The 25,688-nt window shown below is 33.8% G+C and overlaps 1 protein-coding gene across 3 annotated transcripts in view; it reads right to left on the reverse strand.

The window, feature by feature from the left end:
- LOC111049499 (protransforming growth factor alpha-like) overlaps positions 1–25,688 on the reverse strand; it is a 121,915-nt gene that overhangs the window by 8,154 nt on the left and 88,073 nt on the right. For all 3 annotated transcript variants that reach the window (XM_039421466.1, XM_039421465.1, XM_022335578.2), the window contains 3 exons: positions 12,557–12,728; positions 6,974–7,035; positions 5,815–5,938 (listed from right to left, as the gene is read on the reverse strand). In XM_039421466.1, the coding sequence (XP_039277400.1) occupies positions 5,815–5,938; positions 6,974–7,035; positions 12,557–12,728 (358 nt within the window). The remainder of the gene's footprint in view (positions 1–5,814; positions 5,939–6,973; positions 7,036–12,556; positions 12,729–25,688) is intronic.

Genomic DNA, 25,688 nt, shown 5'->3' on the forward strand with positions numbered 1-25,688 from the left:
ATAATTCTAACAGCCCTCTTCTACTGTCTGGAAAGTGTGATAATTGTGGAACGGTTTCCCCTCAATTGTATGCCATAAGCCAGGTGACTAATGGCATGAGCGCAATACACACATACACAATATTTCTCAGCCTGCGCAATACAAATAATAAACCTTTACTCACAGCTTCCCAGCTGTGTATGTTATATGGCTCTTCCTATTTAAATTTGTTCAGCATAAAACCCAAGAACTTTAGAGACCCTATGTCGGTGGACCTCGTGTTGAAGCTGAACTGAAGATCGTTGGTTTTTTGTAGGTTCAAGCTTAAACTGTTTGATGCACACCAATCTCTTATAGCCAATGTGCTTGTTTCAACTACTTTATCTACACGTTGTTTATCAGAAACATTCACTATTGAACCTAGATCGTCAGCAAAAATGTAGGGCTGGTTGTCGACGTGACAATTGCTCATGAAACAAGGTAAGTCATTTATGTAGATGATAAATAAGAGTGGCCCAAGTATAGATCCTTGTGGCACACCAAACTTAACGACTTGGCCACTTGAAAATTTACCATCTCTACAAACAAACTGCTAATTGGTCAGGTATGATCGGATGAGGTTTACTGCCGCATTTTTAAGGCCATAGTAGGAGAGTTTGTTTGCTAAGATACTATATTCTACCATAGAGAAACAATAGCGTAAGTTTATGGCCATAGTAGAAGAGTTTCTTCGCTAAGATACTATATTCAAAGTGTGGTAGATATACAAGAAGTGATGGAATATGTATGTTTGTGGATAGAAATATTGAATTTCATATATCAGAAGATATTATAGGTTACTCAACTTCAATGTTTATTGATTTCAAGGTAGACAGTAAGAATTATACTCTAATATCCATCTATCGTTCTCCTTCTTTAAACGTTTTTGATTTTATTAATAGTTTAGATGCAGCATTGACCAATTTTGATACGGATAGAAATGTAATTATTGTTGGAGATATGAATTTAAACATATTGGAGGTTGGAAATGTGTCAAGTGAATATCTTAGCGTTATGCATCTAAATGGATTTAAATCTTTTGTAAATAAGCCTACGAGAGAGTTGGGTGAGAGTAGTACTTGTATTGACCACATATTTTTCAAAAATTGTAACACAAATACTGGTGATATAATTGGTACAGTCTTGAAAACTTCTATTACCGATCACTATTGTACATCCATACACATAGGGCATAATAAATTAGAAATAACAATAATAATGCATTTAATAAAACAAAATCAATAATAAATTATACAAATCTTTCTTCTTCTCTTGAAAATGAGACTAGGAGCAACATTCTTCTATCTAACTGTAATGATGTGAATATCTTAGCTGAAAATTTTATAAAAACATTGAATGGTCACATTACAAATAACACAAAAAAATTGATATAAGTCATAGGAAAACGCATTTGAAATCATGGATGACTGATGGAATCTTGAATTGTATAAGGAAACGAGATAAGATGCACTGTAAACTAATAAAAGAACCTTTCAATAACAGACTGGAAGAATAATACAAGAATTATAGGAACAAGTTAAATAAATTAATCAAACAGACAAAAATAAATTACTTTGATGGCAAGTTTGAGGAGGCCAAGGGAAATAATAAAAAAACATGGCATTACATTAGAGAAATAATTGGTGTTAAAAACGAACGTAGGGAACCAAACTTAGAGCCAGAAGTACTGAATTCACATTTCGCTAATGTGGGTCGTAAATATGCAGATGAAATATTGAATGAAAATGGCCCAAATGCTGCTATAATCATCCCTCCTCCGCTATCAGAACCCCCAAGAAACAGTTTTTTCATTCATCCAACAAATATAATTGAAATAGAACAAATAATATCTACTCTTGGTAATAACTCTTCACCCGGATATGACGAAATAACAGGAACTTGTCTTAAAAAAATCTCCAACTTCATTGTACATCCTCTAGAATTCATATTTAACAAATGCTTTATTAATGGTGTATTCCCCGAAATTTTCAAAATTGCTGTGATTAAACCAATTCCCAAATCTGGTGATCTGTCAAAACCTGAGAACTACCGACCTATCAGTCTTCTTACTAATATTTCAACTAATTCTAACATATTTCTTCTTACTAAAAATGAGGCTTTTAAACTTTCTAAATAAAAATAATTTCGTAGAAAAATTTCAGTATGGATTCCAGGCGGGAAAATCAACAAAAAATGCAATTCTTCACTTAACCGGAATTATAAGCAGTAATTTCAATGATAATAAAAAACAATATCAGTGTTTTTGGATCTTGCAAAAGCATTCGATACCATTCCACACATAATATTGTTGAATAAATTAGAAAATTGTGGTGTTAGAGGTGCAGCAAAAAACCTTTTCGCTTCATACCTCGCGAACAGGAAGCAGATCCTCACCCTTAACAAAAAAACTGACAGTAGACACACCTCAGAATTTGGACTTCCACAAGGAACGGTACTTTCACCTCTATTATTCTTGATTTATGTAAATGATTTATATAAGCTAAATATACCAAATTGCAATATAGTATCATTTGCAGATGATACAGCATTAATTTTCACAGGGGAAACATGGAACGAAGCTTATGATAATGCAAATAGAGGGCTGTCAATCACGAACTACTGGTTACAAACTCACATTCTCACTTTGAATGTAGACCTTTGAATGTAGACAAAACAAAATTTATTGCATTCTCACCAAATAATAGTGGACAACCTCCCAATAGATTACAGCTAAAAATGAATAACCATAATGAAGTCTCTGTGGACTGCTCTTGCAAAGTTATAGAAAAAGTTAAATACTTAGGTATAATTATAGATCAAAACTTGAAATGGAATGCACATATACTTCACCTTTGCTCAAAATTAAAACATCTGACTTATATTTTCTACAAAATCAATAAAATTAAACATCCAAGTATTATTAGAAACATTTATTTTGCTTATGCACACTCTTTATTTCAATATAGCATTGAGGCATGGGGGGCAGCTCAGGATACTCACTTCAATAAACTTTTTGTTCTACAGAAACATATTATCAGAGCAGCTCTGGGAAGACCGAGAATGTACCCTAGTAGACTACTATTTAAAGAAATTGATTTACCAACATTGAGACAAACATACGTAACAAACGCAATTCTGTACATTAATAAAAACAAAGACAAATTCACTACTCGTAATACACCATATCTAATACGTCCAAATGTATACCTACAATAACCTATTCACTAGACTTACATCTTGCAAACACCAATTGCCCTTCTATTGCCATAGAATAATAAATTGTCTACCTGAGAAATTCATTCTAAATAGAATTACTAAGTGTTTAATTTATGAAATAAGAGAGTGGGTATGTAGGAAAGTTTAGAGCTCAAGCATTAGCTTTTCTGGGAGAGCTCATTATTTCAATATTGAAATAAAAGAAAACATTCGTTGAATATGTTTTTTAATTAGTATAGATTATAATTAGTTATAACATTATAAGAATGTTTTTGTTTCACTTGTTTGTAAAAAAAAGAATGGCAATAAAAATAAATTGAATTGAATTGATTCTACCATAGAGAAACAATAGCGTAAGTTTATGGCCATAGTGAGAGAGTTTGACACGTCTATTTTGCTTCAACTTTTCAATAGCATCCTGAACAAGCTTCAAAACCGTTTCACAAGTACTCAAATTCTTACGAAAACCATATTGGTTTTCTGAGAGTATATTGTTTTTTTCAAAATATCCTACCAATTGTTTGTGGAGCAGCATATCAAATAATTCAGAAATTATTTCTATTATACAGATAGGTCGGTAGTTCTCTATGTCAGACTTATCGCCCTTCTTGAATACAGGGATCATCTTCACCCTTTTCAGTTTGTCAGGAAAAATCCACACGTCCTGACACTGGTTGAATGTTTTGTTTTACTTGTATCATGTGTTAAGAGATCAATTATGGGATATTATCCTTCTGCTCTCATATTTATCTCAAATAAATAAATATGTGAGCTAGAACTTCTGATATTTCGGAAGCAGCCGTTTTCAGTATTGAAGAATTAAAGCCATTTACATCCAGATAGTTGCTGTTATTCATTCTGTGAATTGTAACAAAAACTTCTTCCACGGTGAAATGCTCAAAGATGAACTTTGTTTCTGGCTTTGGCATTTCTGATAAGTAATAACTGGAGTCGAAAGTACTCTTAGGAATGTTTTTGTTCTGGGCTTCTATTCTATATAAGAATGAACCTGTTTATTTCAACACCGGACTATTAATTGAAAAACTATTTCTACCAAGATGCCAATTAACTACTTTCCATGCAGCTTTATTTTTATTTTTACTCTCTTGAATACATTTACTATCGTAATCTAGTTTAGCTAGCCTAATTTCTGATCTGCATTGTCTTCTATCCGAACTTGAAATCACAATTTATCTATCTCCATTCATACGCTATTTAGGTTTTGGTGAAAGGCAAAGGACCGATGGTCGGCTGGAAAAATTCCGCTCCGTATTCTCCCAAAAGTTCCGGCAGCGGAAAAGCTTAGAAGGCAACCGTTCAATGAAGCTCTTTCCAACAAATCCAAGAATTATAATACTATTTTAAAGAGAGTTTTGCGCGTGGTAAGAGACTTATCAAAAAATAAATTTATTGACTGCACAGTACCTATTGAGAAAGCTTGGGAAACATAAATGAAGCAGACTCCATCAAACGTAAGAAAATTATATTTTCTGATAATATACAGGGTATTGATAAACAAATAATAAAATCAGACAAAAAGAGGGAGATGGCTGATGAATTCAATAAATATTTTACTCCAATTGGTACAGAGATTACAAATAGGAATCTGAATAACTTGAATCAATATAAAAAGAGTATATTCACGAAATTTTAACTCCTTTTTTCACACCAGTATCAGAAGAAGAAGTAATTAGGACTATTCTGAGTCTGAATTGTATATTTTATAAAAGAAAATGTTTTTTTTTTTAATTACGGTAGTACAAGACGAATCATTCCTCGACGCAGGCCTAGCCTAATGAGAAGTGTACTTAATATTTTTATTTTTGTTTGTTTCAATAAAATTGTAAAATGAAGTGAATAAAGAAGATGAATGAATAAGATATTCTGATTTTATTGAACCTCATGAGGAAAACACTTGTTCCAAACTAGGAAGTTTATTATTTTTATTTAAGAACACTATCCCGAATGGAATAAAAACAAATACAAATTAATTTAATGTTGGAAAAAATTTATAGATGGTGGCTACTAATTTCTTTTTGAGTTTTTTTATGTTTTTCTCGTCATATTGTATGTATGACTTACCTACTGTACTTCTTTAATCAACGATTTGTATTGTAAAACAAGATTTATTTTAGTTCATAAGGAACTGGACTAACACGAATGAAGGCAGTGGTCGGGTGGAGAGTCATGTCAATATTGTCCAACACGCGGCGGCGCGGCGCGGCGCGCTCCCTGTGTGCTCCGTTCTTCAACTGACAAGGCGGCGCGGCGCGTCTCCAATGTGCTACGAGCTAAGTCTGTTGAACTTTACCTTAATACTATCGGTTCTAAGTGTCCTAAATTTATGAAATAGCTGCTCAGATTTATATTTCAAATTTCTCAATTTAGGTGTGTACCATTTATTTTTGGCTGCCCTTAAACATATCCCCTTCTGTAACAATGATACGCTGTGTCCACAGCCCTCAAGAAAAGACTGTAGAGCTTGTCAACTTTCCCTTCAATGTCTTCCAATTCATGAACGGCTATCCAATTTAAACGTCGAATTGATGCTACAAATAACCTTTAATTGGTATTAATTACCTTGTGGCTCGACTGAGCTTTAACCGTCGTTGATATCGTATGTAGAGTGAAGCACAGACAATGACTACTAGGAAAACAGCTATTGTCGCTCCTGACGCTATACTCGCTACACGCTGTCTTGACGCTAAAACAAACAAAAAACACACTATTTAACCAAATATTATTAACTAACACTTAAATATAAATATCATGTATGGAAGCCTACACTCTTATAAAGTATATTTGACTAAAGTTGAAAATTTCTCAATCGCGAAAATGACAAAAAATATCTAATAATGAAAATTCCATTGACATTAACTTCAAACTGTGAATAGAAAGCATTGGTTTCATTAATAATTGATGAGGATACTGACAGTTGAATTTCACTGTAGATTATAATATATTGTGGTTGAGTGGGCAGTAGGCCTATAAGGGATGCTAACAATTTCAAGTGAATTTCACTAGAGGACCAACCATTAAATTGGCCAATAGTATAAGTTAATGTAATTTTAAAATGAAGCAAACTATCTTGAAATACTATGTCCTACGTATTGTAGTGTTTCTTCGATAATAGTTTCAACCTATCAACTAACTAATAGTCATGTTCTCCAGAGTTCCAGAGATCACTTAATAGGCCTATGCTTCGAAGCATGTTGAGTTTTTCATCAAGTTCAATAACTTTAGAGATAAGAAATGTTATCTTTCGGTGCAAGGGTTTAATTCGACTGTGCTGTAATATACACAGGACAGTCAAATTAAACCCAAAACATATTAAAAACTATATTTACATTATTGCCTACTGAACCTAAAATATTTTATCATTATTCTGTAGAACAAATTCATATTTCATCAATAATGAATTCTTTTTACTTTTTCACTATGATCGTGATAAAACAAATATCCTGCAGCACTAGCCAGAATACTCTGATAAATAGTAATTTATTTACTCAATACTTATTGTTTTTACCATTATCAATTAATATTATTCAATCACATTAATATTCTCATCAATCGTTATAATTTGATTATATATTTTGTACCAAAATACACCAAAACAATGTTTCTCAACGTTCTATATTTAGAGGAAGGGAAACTTCAATTATTATGGAACGAATATTGTTATAGAATATTAATTCGCAATATTGAACTTATAATCAACTGATGGAAGTAGGCTACTTACGTAGATAAGACCCTTCTAAGTCTTTGAACTCGCACCTTTGACCCATGTATCCATTCGCACATCTGAAATAAAAAATACAACTTGGTAATCATCAAAATTAAGAGGTCAGTCAGTTGAAACATAGTAGCCTAATCTTGGAACATAATCAATAATAATCATCACTGTAGTATACGTATGACATTAGTTTCCTCACAGTAGTAGGTACATTATATTTTGTATATATGTATATTATAAAAACACTTCATTCACATGGGCTACTTTTTACTTAAATAGTATTTTTTTGGGCTAAATAGTTAAACTATTTTGAAGTTTTCTAAGAAATAAAGGGTGCTTTAAGATTTTTTATATTGTTTTATGTATATTATAATACATATTTTGTATATTATGTATATTTTGACTTTTCAACGTCATATGTTGGCCACAATTAATGTTGTAAGAGTCATTAAGTTTTTCACAGAGATGAATAAAAAACTTATTACTTTTAAATAGCTATAGAATTACTTTTCAATAAATTAGATACATATGTATTGAGAATTGATTGTCGTATAAGAGATATGACTATTATTTTCTAATCATTATGCATTCTGTGTTATAATTAGTTTGCGCAGGATTGTGTTATAATCGTATTACTTTAGTACAGTTCAACGCAAAATTGAAAAACACTACAGATGAGACATAAATTTGCACTTTTGTGTGATAATTATTATAATAAATCATTAATTTTTGAACCTGTCAGATGACTGCAGCTATCAGTCAAGGACACAACACTTGTTCCTGATTGCTGACTATTTGCTCAGCTGATAAGAGAGAGTGTGTCTTTTTATTGATGGAAAAATATTTGAGATCAGAACAGAGAGAAGATAAGACACAAGTCGGTGTGAGTTTCAAAGCTTGGGCCTGACTGACTACACATGCACCTATGTAGGGCTATTCTGCTGCATAGATATCCCAGGTTTCAGACAATAAAGGGATTGGTTAACGGTGATAAGATAAGGCGGCTCAATTGCGACTTGAAAATGCTCTTTCAGACAAATCAACTGTTACAGAAAACGCTAGTACTTTTCAGAACCATTGCGAAAAATAAGTTCTGCTATCTCCTCATTTTACAGTATAGTGAGATTCACTTTAAACAGTTAGCTTTCCTTAAAAGTAATATATTAATGCTTCCTCTTCTGATGCTGACAGATTACATTAATTCTTACTATAGAAACATGGAAACATATTAAAACGCATTTTAAATCTGCATATTAAATTGTCCCATTTTTTCTTGCATTATGTAATTTTGAGGTATTATAATTTTGTTCCATATTGATCCTATTTAATATTATACATTTTTCATAAAGATGTTTATAAAATTACCTAGATTAGATATATTAAGGGCTTTGCTCAAATACGAACTATCAATTATAATATCTGAAAGTTGGAATAAACTCTTTCTGAATATATTAACCTACCAGTATCCACCTACCAGTAGTTCACAAAAATGTCAACAATAAAATTCACAATGATTAAATGAATTTTTATTTAAATAATAATTTCACAAATACAGATTCAAAATATAAGAGGATAATATATTGAAGCATATTGAATATGACAAAGATTATTATTAAAAGTATATGAAGAAAATCTTCATGAAATTCAAACCACTGGTTGCTACTATTGTGATTTATTGTTAACGGTAACGATCTTTTAACAAAACACAGTGCACTGGGTAGTTTTCAAAGACTCGAATTATTGATAAATATACAGATCAACTACAAAAGTCCAAAAATAAAATGAATTTCCGAAATTAATTTTTTCAACCAGGAATCAATTCAAGGGATAGGCCACGAATTTTATTTTAGACGACTTCGGGAATGGATATCGATACAGTTACAGGTTATAGGAGGAACCAAGGAAGACAAGGAACAACAGTTTTGTAAGGACCAAATTCCTGAACGTGTCCTTGCAATTCAACAGGAGATTTCAAGCCATCATTTTGCCACCATTGTAAATGGTGCAGGACCAAGGTGATTTCACTAGGGAGGGGGAGTTTTCACAATGCAGTTTTGCACATTCCTAGCTAGCTTTTTCACAGTTTAAATCTTGTTAACTAATATATTTTGTGCCTAGAAAGCTATGAAAATAACAATTTTCATTAATGAAAAAGAAAATTTATTCTTGTTATCCTATAGTGAGATTCACTTAAACCTTTATAAGGATGCTGACAGTTTGCACTGAATCTCAAATTACTACTCTTGCAACTTCCAACAATAATTATAAACCCATATTTATTATCTCATGCGAGAATCCCAAATCTTTCAACACAGTCAATACAGTTACGTGCATATTATTGACAAAAGATGACAGCTTGTCACTATTTTACATGTAGTGGCACATCACAATCACAATGGTAGATAATGGAGAAAAACTTGGCCCGTTACACTCACACATAACGGGTAAATAATACATTATATTTAACGGGGAATGTGGACCCGTGAGAATGTGAGAGTTAGTTTTGTCTCATTCTCAATTCTCATCTCAGGACAGGACGAAGACAATCACTCATAATGCCCTCTTATTCCGTTCAGCACATTGTTATTGTTTCATTATTCTATTTTGGTGCAGACGACTGTGAATTTATTGACAAGTTTTGTAAGTTGTTGGAATATTCGATGCGTGTTTATATGTGAACACCTTCAGAAGAACGGCTAGCTTATTATCTTTGGAATTGATCTGGGAACAAGTGACGATCAGTAGGACATTAACTATTAATGTCCAATATTATTCTATTTATTACTCTTATTCTATATATTTTCTTCATCATCATCATTCTTAATTCTTCATTACATTCTTTTACAGCTTTAATTCTTCCTGCGATATTCCCGTTTATATAATTTTATTTTTCGGTCTCTAATCACTCATGCTTCTTCTTCTACTTGTACTCTAGGTTTTCCTTTAGGTATTTTATCTTATTCTTTCGCTTCTCCTCAGATTACTTTTACTTCTCTGTCTATATTTGCTACTCTTTCTTGTCCCTCTTCTTTTTCTTCTTCATATGTGACTTACTCCTCATATTATCCTACAGTCTTCTTTTTCATTTATATTTCCTACTCTTCGTCACCATCTTGAATTGTAAGAAAATTACTTTTAATTTTATGAATTCTACTTTTGTAACCATTATTTTTGAAGTTTCGCTTTTTGTTGAGATTAATATATCGAGTATCACCCTATGATTTTGATTTAGTTTTGTTATATGAAACCTAAGAAGATAAGAATTTCCTTTGATGAAATGTAAAGGATTGTGTGGCAGAGAGAATCTTGAGTCCTAACGCCACCCTAAATTACTGCAATATTAATCAAACAACCAATCCTAACATTCTTCTACCCTTTCATCTTCTTTTGTAAACAGATCAGTATAAGGTATAAAGTATTGAATATAATTATTAAGCACTAAGATAAAGTATGAACTATTTCATCATTGTCTTCCTATCCCTCTCTATTCTTATCTATCTCAATTCATTTTCTTCTTTCTCTACATTATCATAATCATCTTCTTTATATATATTTTTTGTATCCTCTTCTAATATTCTTTTGCTCAATGCCATTTCAATCACGTCATGTTACTTCCTAATTTTAACGGTAAATATTACAAATAGAATACTATACCTATAGAAATCTATGCAACACTGAGGTTGATAAAGGAACCTGCATAGTTGGTATTTCGCTCTTTCTCGCACACTTCCTCACCTCTCTCGGTCTGACATATATGAGCCAATGGTATCAGAATAATATCAGCATGAATGCATTCATTGTCTGATCACCAAACATGATATATATTGTGTCCTCTATTAATAAACGAGGAATGTTTGTATGTATCCACTCAGCTGATTCTATAGAAACGAAATTAGGAGAATTCCACAGGTAGGCTAATACACCATCATTCAATACCAAGAATGGAATACACCTCATGAGAGCATTCACGGTGTCTCACATTCAGTACCGAAAATATACACATGATTCATGAAAGTGGGTGTGCTATTATTCGCTGATCAGGGTCTTCAATTTATATTCAAGATGTTCTGCTTCTTCATTATAAGCCTACTCAAATTGAACAGTCAAATGGACTGTGTTATTATTTCTCTGACTACAGCAATGAATCAAAACATTTATTGAATAATGCAATTTTTCCGTGCAATCATAATCTTGCCAATTTTAAACCAATTCAAACAATATTTGTGTGAATTATATTTTTTATGAAAATTGAGAATAAATGCAGTATTTTTGTAATGTTTTACGAGTGAAGCGATTGGTGGTGTGTTGAGTTGCCGCTAGGGCTTCGGCTGTTGCCCATTGATAGAGTCCGTCACCTGTCCTAATCCGACCACCCGTTCGTTCGGCACGTCCGCCGCTTGTATTTCAAGCTCGCTTTGTATTTCAACTGTTTTCTCTGCTACGTTCTCATTACAAAATTCCCAGAACCAACGTGATTCTGACATTTTTTCGCTTGCTTTTTGTCAACAATGGAAGACGTGGTGTGGAGAGGGCTTTGAAGGAGTCGAAATATATTGGAAATGAGAGTATTTTGAAGAAGTGACAATTATCCTTGTGAAAAGGTGGCTGGCTGGGCCCTTTGAGTGCTGCCGAAAGAAACACTGCAACTTGTCAGTGTCACAAACAAAAACTTGCATCATGAATGGCGGCCAATAATTCAATTTCAAACCGAAAAGCCAACGAAATTTAGTGAGAACCAGCTCAAACTTGAGCGAAACTTCTGGTTTTCATCCAAGAATGTTATTTCAAAAGGTTCCTAGCAGGTTGAAAAAGCCCACTACTATCCTACTGAATTGGAAAATACACTTATAAATTCCACAAAATGTCTTCAATAAACCCATTTTTTAACTGAATCAACCATTATTTTCACAACCGCATTCTTTCCAGATCCAAATTCATTCAGTAGAAATTGACTAGTAATTGAGTTCGGCACCAGTAATACCAGTAGCGTTTGTCAGAAAATGACGATAATATATCTCACAACTTACAACTCAGGACAATCTTTGATTACCTATTTCAACAAATCAAAAAGTAAGTTTAAAAGAATCATTCAAAGGATAATAATTATTATTGAACGAAAATCCCAATTAAATGCTGCAAATCACCCCGAAGACTTCTGCTACTGCCATTTTGTGAATTTCCATGTAGCTGTCAACCCTGTTGTCAATATTTGCAGTAGCAGAATTAGTCGGGCTGATTTGCAACATTTGATTACATAGTATTTTCGTTTAATAATATTCATCATTGATTAGCATTTGGACAAATGCAATTTCTAATTTATTTTCATCTGTAAACATTCAAAGAATTGAACTCGTATTAGGCTATTCCGGTAATCATTGGTGATGAGTTCAAGTGAATAGAGCGTGAGGTTTTCTAACTCAAAATTAGTAGTCATTCAAAGTTTAAACTGTTTCAATTATTTGGACCTACTAAATTTTAGGAATTCAAAATAATTTAACTTTTTTAAATTCAAATTGAGTAAGTATAGTTTAATAGTTTATAATTGAGTGATATATTTTAGTACGTAGACGAGAATGAGTGGATACTGACTCGCAGTTGTAGAGCAGCGATTCGGCGATTTTGACGGTGAAACAGGTGGCACCGTTGAGGCAGTACCAGGTGGCGTACGCGGGTGGACACGCGTACGTGTGGAATGTGACGTTGGGCCGTGCGGTCGGCGCCGGCGGTCGCGGCTTCGGCGTCGACCTGCTCGAACATGCATCTGAAACATTCAATCAACTAATTAATAAAGTACTGTAATAGTAAAAAAATTAACAGAGACCATGAAAAGGAACATTTATGTGAGAATATTTTCATTTTCGATGAAAGTGACTCGGAATAGTTACAACCATAAATTTAAACATTTTGAGATGCTTTCTAGTTTACTGTGACTTTACTAGAGATTTATAATGGTGTCAAACCAACCAAAACTAGTTTTTCGAAATGTTGTACTGAATCAGTGGTTGTGACAATTTAAAGTCGTTTTTATTCAATATTGATATCTACCAAAACTCACTACCAGTCCACTTCACATTACAACACTGAAAGATAAGTTAATTTCACTGCAAAATATACAAATAACTCAAATACTCAAAACAAATACATTGGAAATTTACTTCGCACCAAATGACTGGGTGTAATTGATAGGATTTCAATCTTACACTCAACATAATTTGAAAATTCTATATAACACAGAAATAACGGCAATCCAATTTGCTCAATTAATCCACCTTCTCACATGGGAACTTCCGTCACTCAGTTTGTTACTCGACAGCAGTGTATCGAATCGGCCTTTGAATGATGAGAAAACACCATTTTTTATCCCAACACCTACTGACAATTTACAGGAAAAATAAAAGCAAACCCACTGAGTGAAGGATACTTCCACAGCCGGCAGTACTCGACTGATCGCACCGTTGCACAAACTACTTTTTAAAAAACTGAAAGAAATTAACTTTTTACACGCTGCATAGCTTGCCGGCCAGTTTCCGCAATAGTTTTATATTAAATGAATAAAACAGTCCCAGACGGTAAGAGGTATGTTGTACGTGCAATTTATTTTTCCATTTTTTCAACATTATTAATAACAGTCAAGCGTGACGCGACGGACTATCTATCCTCTATCGCCTTCTTCTGGAGATCAACCATGACTTTTACCCCAACTGCTTCAAGTTACTGCTGCTGCTTTTCAAAGCTGTGAAAACTTTGCTAATTGATCGGTCTTTCGGAGTCCCACAGATCTGTCTTTACATTCTGAGTCTACAAGAATTTACAATACCAGTGTCTTCAAGTTGCTTAGCAGTAAGTTTGGATGGAAAAGACACAATCAAAAATACAATACAACATAGTTCCCAAAAACAACAGAATAACTATCAATTAATAAAATAGCTTAGGCCTATATCCTAGAATATTATGAAACTTGTGCAGTTGGAAAAACTCCTCCCCTGTTCAACAACGCTCAATTGATGGAATAGGAGACACAAGTTCCTACTCCTACTATAACTCTCACCTCAGTTAATGAATCACCAACTAATTACCAACAAATCACTCTCCTCTAAATAATCTAGAGTCATTTTCAATAATTTGAAGCCAGCAAAAACAACCGAAAAGGCGCAGGTGAACCTCAATTTCACAGTCTTCAAAGACAACATAAACATTAAAATTATCGCTAGTTTCTCTCTCACTCTGTCACTCTTGCACACAACCCCTCAACCTGACCGATGTTTGGCGTGGTGGCATACCATACGGCTTGCGGGTATAATATTATCGAAACCATAGAACTGAACACCGATGACCCGAGACAGAGTGCATGATGGTAAAACCCACACCAGCCTCAGTTCAACTTTGCCGCGTACCATATGGTAGGGCCGACAGTCTTCCCATTAAATTGTGGCTGCTTACAAGCGCCTTTTCTACACAACTGCCGACCAAAATTTTTTAGCGATTTCGCCAAAAAGACAAACAATCAGCCTTCAGCAAACAAATAATTTGAGGGTCATTGAAAAATGAGTGAAAAACATAGGACGAATAGAATAGATAGTTTACAATAAGCACTAGATTAGATGGCAATGTTACACAAATTTCGAATAAACTTTCCACGAGGTATACATGCATTGCTCTAATCTTGAATTGATTTTGAGTCGGAAACATTCGAAGAAACTTAATTTCCATCACTCTAAAATATAAGTTTTATTTTTCAAATTTTAATAGGTCTTCGGCTACAGAGATTTTCACAAGAATCGCTTTTCATCACCGATTGATATACAAGTAGACAGAACACTGGTCAAACATGAAATTTACATCTATCTGTTAGCATTTAGTGTAAAAAAGTTGTTTCCCATTGAAGCAATGCTGAAAGTTTGAGGTGAATCTCACGATACTAACTGGAAACACTCCAATAAATAATAAGCTGAAGGGAATATTCTTCACTAGTGAGGAATTTTGTTGCTGAATTTGATGTATTATGAGGGAGAAGTGGCGGACAGTCAATAAAATCCAACTCATCCCTGCTATTTGATACATTATATTTACTGTTTCTACCCTCTCTTTTTGAGGACTCTCTTTCCAGAACTCTATAATAGATATAGACTCTAGAGGCACCCTCGCCACTCTACATTATCAGTTCGACTTGACAATCAGAGGTGGAGAACTGAGAGAGAAGAAGAAAAGGAAATAATAAGTGAAGGTTAACAAAGAAAGATTGAGCAGGTTGCCTTTTCTCAACTAAATTACGCTTTTACGCTGTTATTTCCAGCATAATCTCACCATTTTGAGTTTGAGAGGCATTAATAAAGCCAACCAAGTCGTAATCAGACCTCCGTGGAGTGCAGATCGTAGCGAATAATAAAATTAGTGTAAAGTAGTATTAGTAGTGGAAGTGGAACAAGTTGTGTCAACACCAACAACCAGCAGTCTACTCAGCAGTTTTTCACAGTGAAAACTACTCAACGTTTTTTCTGAGTGAAAAGTGTGTCACCAAATTTTTCGTTTGAACATTGCTGTCTTTAAAAAAACAACGCGGAAATGTTTGGAAAAATTCACACTCTGGAGCAAAGTGTGAATAAACTAGCAAGTGAAGTTGCAAAAAGCCACAACAAGCCGATCTCATTTGCTGAGGCCGTGCAACTGCCAAAGAAGAGGACCGCACCTTCTACATCGAGTTCCGCCTCCACTGCTGCAGCCAGGGAGTCTCCGCCCCGGACCAAGAAGCTGTCGCCCAAGGAAAGTGTGATCATCCTGAACCCAGCAAAAATGAATGTAACGGAGAAGAAACAAAGCGGAAAAATTCGAGAAACAATCAAGAAGAACATCACCCGTGAACGAAATTTGAACATTGAAAAAGCCGTTGATGTCCGAGGTGGGGGTGTGCTGTTTGTTAGTGCTCCACCCAAGGGCCAATAAAGAAAATGTTTTGGGTGATAAGGTCCTGCAACATCCAAACATAAAGGTAAGCGAGCCACAATCCAAATTGCCAAGGATAATTGTGTATCACGTCGCTGCAGATATAACTGCTGCTGAATTGGCAAACGATGTGTTTGAGAGAAATCTCGAGAATCTCGAGAAATTTCTAGAAAAACTTCAGGCCGATTTTTAAAATAGGACCGAAAAACAAAAACACCGTGCATTGGGACTTAGTGGAGTGCACTGGTGAATTGAGAAAAGAATTTATTAACAAATCGCGGATTGGTATTGATTGGAGGGTGTGCCGAGTTGGAGACTATGTTGCCGTCTCTCGTTGCTTCAAGTGCCAAAAAATTGGACATATCAGTAAGCATTGCACTCAAGCACAAAACACCTGTGCTCACTGTTCCACTACAGGACATGATGTTAAAGAGTGCCCTAATAGAGACAAAAAGCCCTCATGTTTAAATTGCCGCAATGATAAAAAAGCTTTCGATCACAAAGTAGGTGACAGAGAGTGCCCTTCCTATCAAAAAGCGTTGCAACAAATAATTGATAGAACTGATTATGGAATCTGAAAGAAAAATATTTAATATACTGAGGATAGATAAAAATAATAGTGATAGTAAAATCAAGCATTCAACCCAACACAAAATGATTACTCTGAATTCCATCCTTAACAAAATTGATAGTTTCTACGCAACAACTAATACTGATAAAAGTAAGATAAGTCTGGTTTATAATTTTGGTAAGAGGGTTGATGTTATGATATCTTTTACAAAAATGGGAAATAGTATTAGAACATCCAAAGGTCTCTCTCTGCTTAGAAATAGAAAATATTTCTCTCTTGAAGAATGAAATCGCCTGAGCATGTTACGGGATTCTGATTGTATGAGAGTTTTGTATTCTGATAAAAACATTCCTATTTTCATATTAAATGATGTTCGAAATGGAGTACTTATTGATCTTTTGAATAGAATAAATGATTGGAGTAAATTCAGTTACCCTTTGATCATAGAAATTGATTCTTTCAACAATCTGAGTGAAACTTATTTTGATATTCCTGCCACTGAACTCTTGAGTACTGTCATAGAAGCTAGAGATTTGAAGTTTATTTTTATTATCGAGGTTATTGTGAAATTAATTTTCTTAATATAACTAAGCTATCTGATAGTCCGGGAGTTCAGTACCCTGTAGGATTCTTTGAAGGTAATTATAAACGTGGAGCATTCATAAACCCTATGATTGAATTACGGACCCTACTTCAAAACACTGATAACGAAAATGCTAAAATATATAAAAATATTCTTCTTAGGATCACGCATAGAAACATGTCAATATCAGGTGATGAACTAACAAGCGTCCTGAATAACAATATGAACATCTATGATAATAATTTGAAAAGATTCCTATTCAAAACAAACTTTAAATACCGAATGTGATATTGCTTGGAGCAGGGTGGAAGTTACGTAGAATTTCAAGAGGATACTTTAAAATTCTCTACTAAAGAAGGATATGTTTTAGTCACACGTAATACTACACTTATGCTGAATAGTGATTTTGAGGTCATGACAATACGTCAATTATACATAAAAACCGTAATTGAGTACTTAATGAAATATAGATCGAATTTTCCTCTCACATTAAACTCTACACTTGATTATTATAATCTGAGGGCCACTGCTAACAAATATGTAACCTATAACACTAATATTGAATGTATAAGGAGGCAGTTAATTTACTTAGGTACTAAAATAATAGTCCTCATTCCAAATCACTTTCTCATGGACAATAAGATCAGCGGAAAAATTAAACTGGATATAAAAAACTGGACATACAGTAATTTCTTCTTCCATTTAATAATATATGACTCGAGATTTCTGCTCGAGCATTGTTTTTTCATTAGTTTTTTTCATTTTTCAGTGGACTCGCTTACCTTTATTTTGCGTACCTATTCCTCTGTTTTCTTCCTTCCCCCCATTTCTCCCTTCCCTTTTCTCCTCATCACTTCTCTCTTCTCTTCTTTGCCTGCCTATTACATGGGAAACCATAGTTGACTAGGTATCTTCCTCTCTTTTTTCTCTTCTCCAACACACCCAACCACAAAGCCCATGGTTTTTTATATTTGTAACATTTCATTGTATTTTATTTGTTTTGTAATTCTTTGTTATTTTGTTTTGTCTTGTTTTGTCTGTTTTTAATAAGAATAAATAAAAAAAAGTTCATAAACCGTTCAGCTCTACTTGCCTAACTCAGCTTTACAGTAAAAACTTGGAAAAAATGGCTTCGAATAGCTCAGCTATGTATCGAGATTGAATAGATGACTATTCTATCAAATCTAAAATTTGTATCGATACGACAAACTATTTGTGCTAAGGTAGATATAGCTTTAATATTGCATTTCATTAAATTTCTATATGTAGGTGGATGATTGTAGTTTTAGCTTCATCTCAAGTGAATATGTATTTTTCTTCTCAGTGAATAATTATTAACTAGTAGTTTTGTCAACAGTAGACCTAGCGTAGTTATAAACCGCAGCCTCCTCTTATAATGTCCATCAGAGTAAATCCTGTCTATATGTCGTGTCGGCGAGATATCGGTGTGAAAACGGCTAATGGCTGTTGGGGTTGGTGTATCAAAAATGCTTACATCAAAAGCTAATCTCCTTCAAGACATACTGACAACAGGACATCCCAAGTTCAAAGCAGAGAAAGCTCGAGAGACAAAACTATGCTATTTTAGTTATTAATTGCATGCGTTATTACACGCAATCAATTCTTCATTTATTTATTTATTCACAATCAAGACAACGGGTTTCCCCAAATATGTCTCCTCTACAATAAAAATTATACAGATATAAATGAAAAAAGAAAAATAATGATAAAAATAATACGAACTTATGCAATAATAAATAATACAAACAACAAAAATACCACCTAATTCAAAAATGAAAAATACAAAGATTTCAAATACTCATGAAGAAAGTAAAAATAAAACAATTCCAAAACTTATAAAATTGAAGAATATAATAACAAATAATGAACAAAAATTTTATCAATAGAATAAATAACATTCATAACTGAGCGAGGTCCCAAACCATATGCACATTCACACTGATACACCAACTATTCATTTGATCAGATCATGCTTACACAAGATTTAATTATCATATAACGCTTTCTGGAAATTAGCGCGAGAAAACCAGAAGACATCTAGGCGCCCAGACAAGCTGTTATAAGTTCTTTGCATCCTATTTAATAGTGCATAAAAATTGCATTCAATTAGGCATGCAATTTATAGTCTACACAGCTGCTGATTTTTTACCAAGTTATATTGAGATATATAGTGAGATATTACTTCAAGAGATATTGAATTGCATGCGTCATGGAATGCGATTTATAATCCACTCGACAGCTGATTTATGATGAATAATGCTATAGTCTGACTTTTACTCTAATATTTATGTATGAAGGAGGCTCCTTTTTCCTTTTATACTAGTAGTTCTGTGAACAGTAGACCTCACGCAGTATTCTCATCCACAAGTACCTGATTGAAACTATAGACCTTATGGAAATACAGCAATCCACACATCTGTGTAATCACTTGTCAGCTGATTTATGATGAATAATTCTATAGTCTGATTTTTACTCTCATTTTGGCGTATGGAGGAGGCTCCTTTTTCCTTTTATCCTTGAAATGCACAATTTCCAAAAACCTTGTATATACGTCGACGCGCAATTAAAAGAGGAACATACCTGTCAAATTTCATAAAAATCTATTACCGCGTTTCGCCGTAAATGCGCAACATATAAACATATAAACATCAAGAGAAACGCCAAACCGTCGACTTGATGGTGTATGAAGGAGGCTCCTTTTTCCTTTTATATTATCCGTGAAATGCAAAATTTCCAAAAACCTTGTATATACGTCGACGCGCAATTTAAAAAGGAACATACCTGTCAAATTTCATGAAAATCGGTAATAGCGTTTCGCCTTCAATGGACAACATTTAAACATTAAGAGAAATGCCAAACCGTCGACTTGAATCTTAGACCTCACTTCGCTCGGTCAATTAAACTGCATTGAAACGTTGGTAGATTTATAGAATGTATGGTACTTGGTACTTCAATTCAAATTGAAAACAACTTTTTCTTTACAGTTGAAAATTATTAATTGAACTGCAACCATAACATAACCTTCTCTAATCCTGTAAAAAGTTTTAGTTGAAAAAACTAATTTACTTTTTTCATTCAATTATAGCAAGATAAAAGAAAGGATGTGTTTGGATACGAGCTCTCCTCTGCATCAGTTGGTTGTTAACTGATTCAATCACCTACTGTATTTCTTCACCAATTAATTCAGCTCCAAATAAATACTATTCCAGAAGACAGAGGCTTTTAAAATATCAAAAAAAATTATCAATTTCAAGCCCAGTTGATTCTGTCAGCTGTGCTAATAGTGAAGTTGTGTTTCTTTTCTGGCTCAAAATTTTGCAAAATTACTCAAAAATTTCCAATTTGTAGAGATTTGAGTGAAATATTTTTGTTTTTAATCAGTTTTTAAATATCAAAATTCAAATTTTTTAGTTTAGTCATTGGGTTTGAAGTGGAAATTGGACTTTTTGAAGTGAAAGTGAAATCATAACCTTACTCTTTTTTGAAAAGTTTGTTTGTAAAAATTTGGGAAAAGACAGTTTTGGGCTATGCCTGTTGTCTTTTCCCAATCATATTATATTTATTATAATTATGATTTGTAATTGTCATTGAAATAAATAAATATTTTATAATTAACTTTTCAAACTTGTATGTAAATTTACTTTTGTACTTGTATATTCTAATCGATTTGTCAAGAAAAATTCAAGTAGTTTTTCATTGGTGTTTGGTAGACTATATTTGGTATTGGTAGGTTGCATTCTCCTGGGAAACAAGAGAACATGACGTGTGAATGTATCAGTGTTAGCACATTGACAAGAGCAACAACGTTTGAAACAGAAATGTTGTTCTGTTTACACAGAATAGACAGCCTCGAACTACTCAACTCAACTGCACGTGCAAGTTTCATATAGACACGTGGGCATCGTTCAACATGCGTACTACACACACTTGCCACAAGCATGTGTACTAGAGGAGCTTCGATATTCATGTTTCACTGATTGATTGAACAATTTGTCTTGTCAAAAAACCATTTGTAGATACTTGATCCTTATCAAACTAACTATTAACAAGATAGTTAGGCCATTAGATAGGCCATTTTTTGTGTATTGGAATATGGGCTTAAGTACACTCAACAATAAATCTTCCACTTTTCGACCGAATTTGACTTATGATGCATGATTTTGGACCGCCTTGACGAGCCGAGAAGAATGAAGTGTAGCACGATAAAAACTGAGAATTGTGTCGAAAGTTATAAGTGTTTGAAATTTTGATCCTTGAGGAGTCCTTAAGCGCGCCTCTCCACTAGGAAATACTGAAATGAAGTGCATCTAAGGGGTGATTCTCATAGAACATTATCTTATGAACTCATGTCATTGTGCAAAATATCAATGTGGAGACTATGTAGTTGGTGATGATGTTTGAAGCTGAAAATTAGGTGTTTTTCACGAAACAAAGAACATTGTTGTCAGGTGTACCTAGAAATCTATGAGATAGAGCGCTCTACCTGATCTCAGATTGTAGAGCACAAAAATACGCTCAGAGGGATTTTGAATTATACATCTAAATGGTAACAATCGGAAAATATTGTTGATATTTTCAAAACTTGTTGATACAAAAACTAAAATTCATCAAAATTGATTTTTTTCTTCAAATTTCACTCATTTTTGAAAAATTATAACTCAGTACTCATTGGAGATAGAGAGCTCCGAATGATCTCATTTTATTCAGAATTTCATATTCTAGAAAAAAGGCGGGAGCAAATTTTCCGTGCGATTACGAGATTTGGCAGAAATAGCTGAAAACTGGAAAATGAGCCGGAAATACGAGGTTTTTGGGCCATCCTGTATCTAGCACAAGGAAATTTTGCATGAAGAAATTGGTTCTGGACTTCTGTTATGTACCCAAATAATATATTAAAAAATCAGAACTACAAAATAAATTGCATTAACCAATGTATATAGTGACTGGACTATATATTTTTCCAATGCAACAAATCACATCAGCCGGGGACCAAAACACGCAAGTAAAGCATTACGAGTAGGAGAGAAATTATCAAATCTACTGTCTCCTTCCTTCTCTCAGCAACTCTCTAATTCTCACTCTCACACACTCTCTCTCTCTCTCTCTTTCTTACACACCCTCACTCTCTCACACACACACTCTCTGTCTTTCCTTAGCAAACAGGAGATAATGAACGTTGCACGTGAAAAGTCGAAGACTTGAGTTTATAGTTTGGAATGATATGCAATCAGTAGTGCTGATGAAAATAATTCAAGTGATGCTATGCTCAAGGTCACCACCAAGCATTATACACCTGATCGAGTATTACGAGCCAACAGGAGAGAACCGATAGCGATAAAAAGTCAATGCCATCTATTTATGGATGATTATTAACACAACTACATTCCGACCACATTACAGAGAAAGTTTGCTGTAGTTTAGCTGGTGAAAAACCAGGAATATATTATTTGTAATTTCTCAATAGGAATAGGATATTGATATATCACCTGCCTAAATCGGTTTTTTATACCGTCGAATTCTCTTTGCCAAGGCAATCAGTTCATTTGTCACTCAAACTCTACAAGAACCGGGCATCCGGCAACATAAATTCCATCACACTCACTATTTTCATTGGAAAGAAAGCTAGTCAAGGAGAATATTGTTTCAGGGAAGTTAATTTACAATCAGAACGACTCATGGATAATGATAAAAGTAAAAATAGAAGGATAATTTTCAAAATACTGATTCAATATAATCTTGAATTAGGTATTCCTGCGAGGGCATGCTCAAAGTTATTACAAAAGAAAATTGAAAAAGAATTGACTACGTCGGAGTTTGAGAGAAAATATTAAAATGGTTTAGAAGGGGATTGTTTTTTATTTCAATCGTTTAATGTTCAATACGTACTGATTAATAATATGATGAATATAATGTTTATGATAATATTTAAATCCCTGAAATGTGTGAATATGGATTAATACATTTAGACAATTTCTACACAGAGATTTACTTCAATTTGTCAGCATTCCTTTCACATTATACATTATATTATGTGTATATATATATATATATATATATATATATATATATATCCATCAGTCTGTACCGCGTAATCTGTGGTCTCTACTGCTACAATTGACTCTCCGTGCTCTGTGGTCGTAACCGTTGGATTTCAAACTGTACCACTCTCTGCTCGGTTGAGAGAAGGGGACTCAGTTCCCGAAATTTTCCGTTTATAATGTTAGTTTTCAAGTGTTTTCAATCTATTTATGTCTTGTGTCTCCTGTTTTAATTTATATTACAAAATTTTAAGTGTTTTCTGTTATATGTCTTATATATATAGAAAACACTTCAAAGTTTGTAATATAAATCGAACCATGAGACTCAAGACATAAATAGATTGAAAACACTTAAAAACTTACATAATAAACGGAAATTTTCGGGAACTGAGTCCCCTTTCTCAACCGAGCAGAGAGTGGTACAGTTTGAAATCCAACGGTTACTACTACAGAGCACAGAGAGTCAATTGTAGCAGTAGAGACTACAGATTACGCGGTACAGACGGATGGAGAGAAAAGGGGTACAGATTCAGGGGATATTATGGGGGTATTTAGGGAGCGGTTACAAACGGGAGATTCAAAATTTGAGTGGGTTATGAATAAGGAAAAGTGTAGCTTATGAATTGATAGAAAAGAGGAGACTTAAAATTAGAAATAAAAAAAGAATTAGACTAGAGAAAGGAATTATTGTGGAATTGAACTTGAATGAAATTTATTTTTTATTTTTATTGAAAATTTAATATATATTTGATAGCTGTGAAATTTATTATGATATGATGATATGATATACTATATATATACACATATGTTTTCCATTCAACTAATGTTGACAGTTGAAGTGAATGTCAAAGAAGTATGATCACGCTCATTCTATGTTTCAAGTCAATCGGCGTTTGTCTGTTTGTTTGTACCGCAATTACAGGCAAAAGTCCGAGCTCAAAAGTGTAGAGGACCTTTATACTTTAGCGCTCCAAGGTGGTCTTATTTCATATATCACATGTTCAACATTTCAAAAAAATTAGAATTCGAGAATTTTTTCCAAGTACCAAATTTTAATTTCCAGATATTTTATCTCTTCAACCATGCATCCTAGCTCAAAAGTATAAAGAACTTCTATTTCTTAGTGTCCTTCACCGATCCTATTGCATATATCATCATACTCTAAATCCAATTTGTATATGTGTTTGTGTGTGAATAGGCGGGCGTGTGTGAGTATTGATGTTAGTGAGTGTAGCGAGTTCTACTGTTCTACTAGTAAACATTGGGCTCAGCTTGATGCTTAGTACACAGTTTTCAACAATGCTTATAATGCAAAATTATTTGATGACAGTACACGGAGTGTACTATCTAGAACTATTAGGTCATCCAGAAATGGTGTATTGAAGCTTTTGGGATTATTTTGATAGTGGAGAGCTAAAAAGTACGCCAACAGTAAATCGATAGTGCTATCTGTTTTATCAGTGGCCATCATCATGATCGACAGCAGTTGGAGAGGGCGAAGGGAGGCCATTTGAAAGTAAAGATAGGGAAGTGACCACTCGAGGGAATGGAGAGGGGGTGAGCCGAGGAGTATGCTATGATATTGGATAGTGCTCGTTGCGTTGAGTCACTGGATACGGATAGTGCCAGCTCAGCAGCAGAGCAGAGCAGAGCAGAGGATCGATTTACACGGAAGCGGGTCTTGGGTGGCCTGCCGTCTTTTTGCAAGTGCTCTCCTCTCTTCTCAAAATAAGAAAAAGGGGTTGATCGCAAATCGATAGCCGACACAAACACTATTAACAGTGGCTGCCATCTATATCTTTTGCATTCACTTCACAATATCAGCATTGATTGAATGCTAAGTATTGATGCGATTTATAAGGAATGCTGACTGAATTATATCTCAATATAAATTAGTATACATGCAAATTATGGATTACATCCTAATTTAGCATAAATTCATGATGAAAATGAAGAACCCATAATCTACTAAAATGGATATAGAATTTATTTATGTATATATATAAATATATTATAGATTCATTCATACCTCGGAAAAGTAGAAGATGAAGAGTATAGTAGTACCAAAAGTGGGAGAGAAAATGGTTAGAAGATGTTAAAGATGTCGAGAAAATTGAATGCGAAGTTTATTATTAATTTTTTACCACGATTGAATGCATTTATGCTTGCAAAACTTGAGAGCAAACAAAGTTGTAACTTCCTAATAGGCAAGGACTTGGGATCCAATAAGATAATGAACAGGATCTCATACATACAGCATTCATATACATATTGTTTTTTATACAACAGATAACGTAACTTATATGATAAGAGACTGCACGTAGATTGATTCCATTTTTATAAATTTATCTCAACTTCTAAAAAATATCCTGATGACTCTTGAAGGAGTTTAAAGGACATTAAACTGTTTATGGAGTACTTATATTGACAAAGAACTTCCTCTCTGTGATAAGAAACATTTACGATGTCCTCTTTAGTAAACAGAGAATAATAACAAAATCACAGCTTCAGACAAGAAATGCGTCAATCGTCACTTAATCAGCAACGGAAGAAGTTTCTCGACGTGTC

Source organism: Nilaparvata lugens, chromosome 2 (assembly GCF_014356525.2).
Source record: "Nilaparvata lugens isolate BPH chromosome 2, ASM1435652v1, whole genome shotgun sequence".
Lineage (NCBI taxonomy): Eukaryota > Metazoa > Arthropoda > Insecta > Hemiptera > Delphacidae > Nilaparvata > Nilaparvata lugens.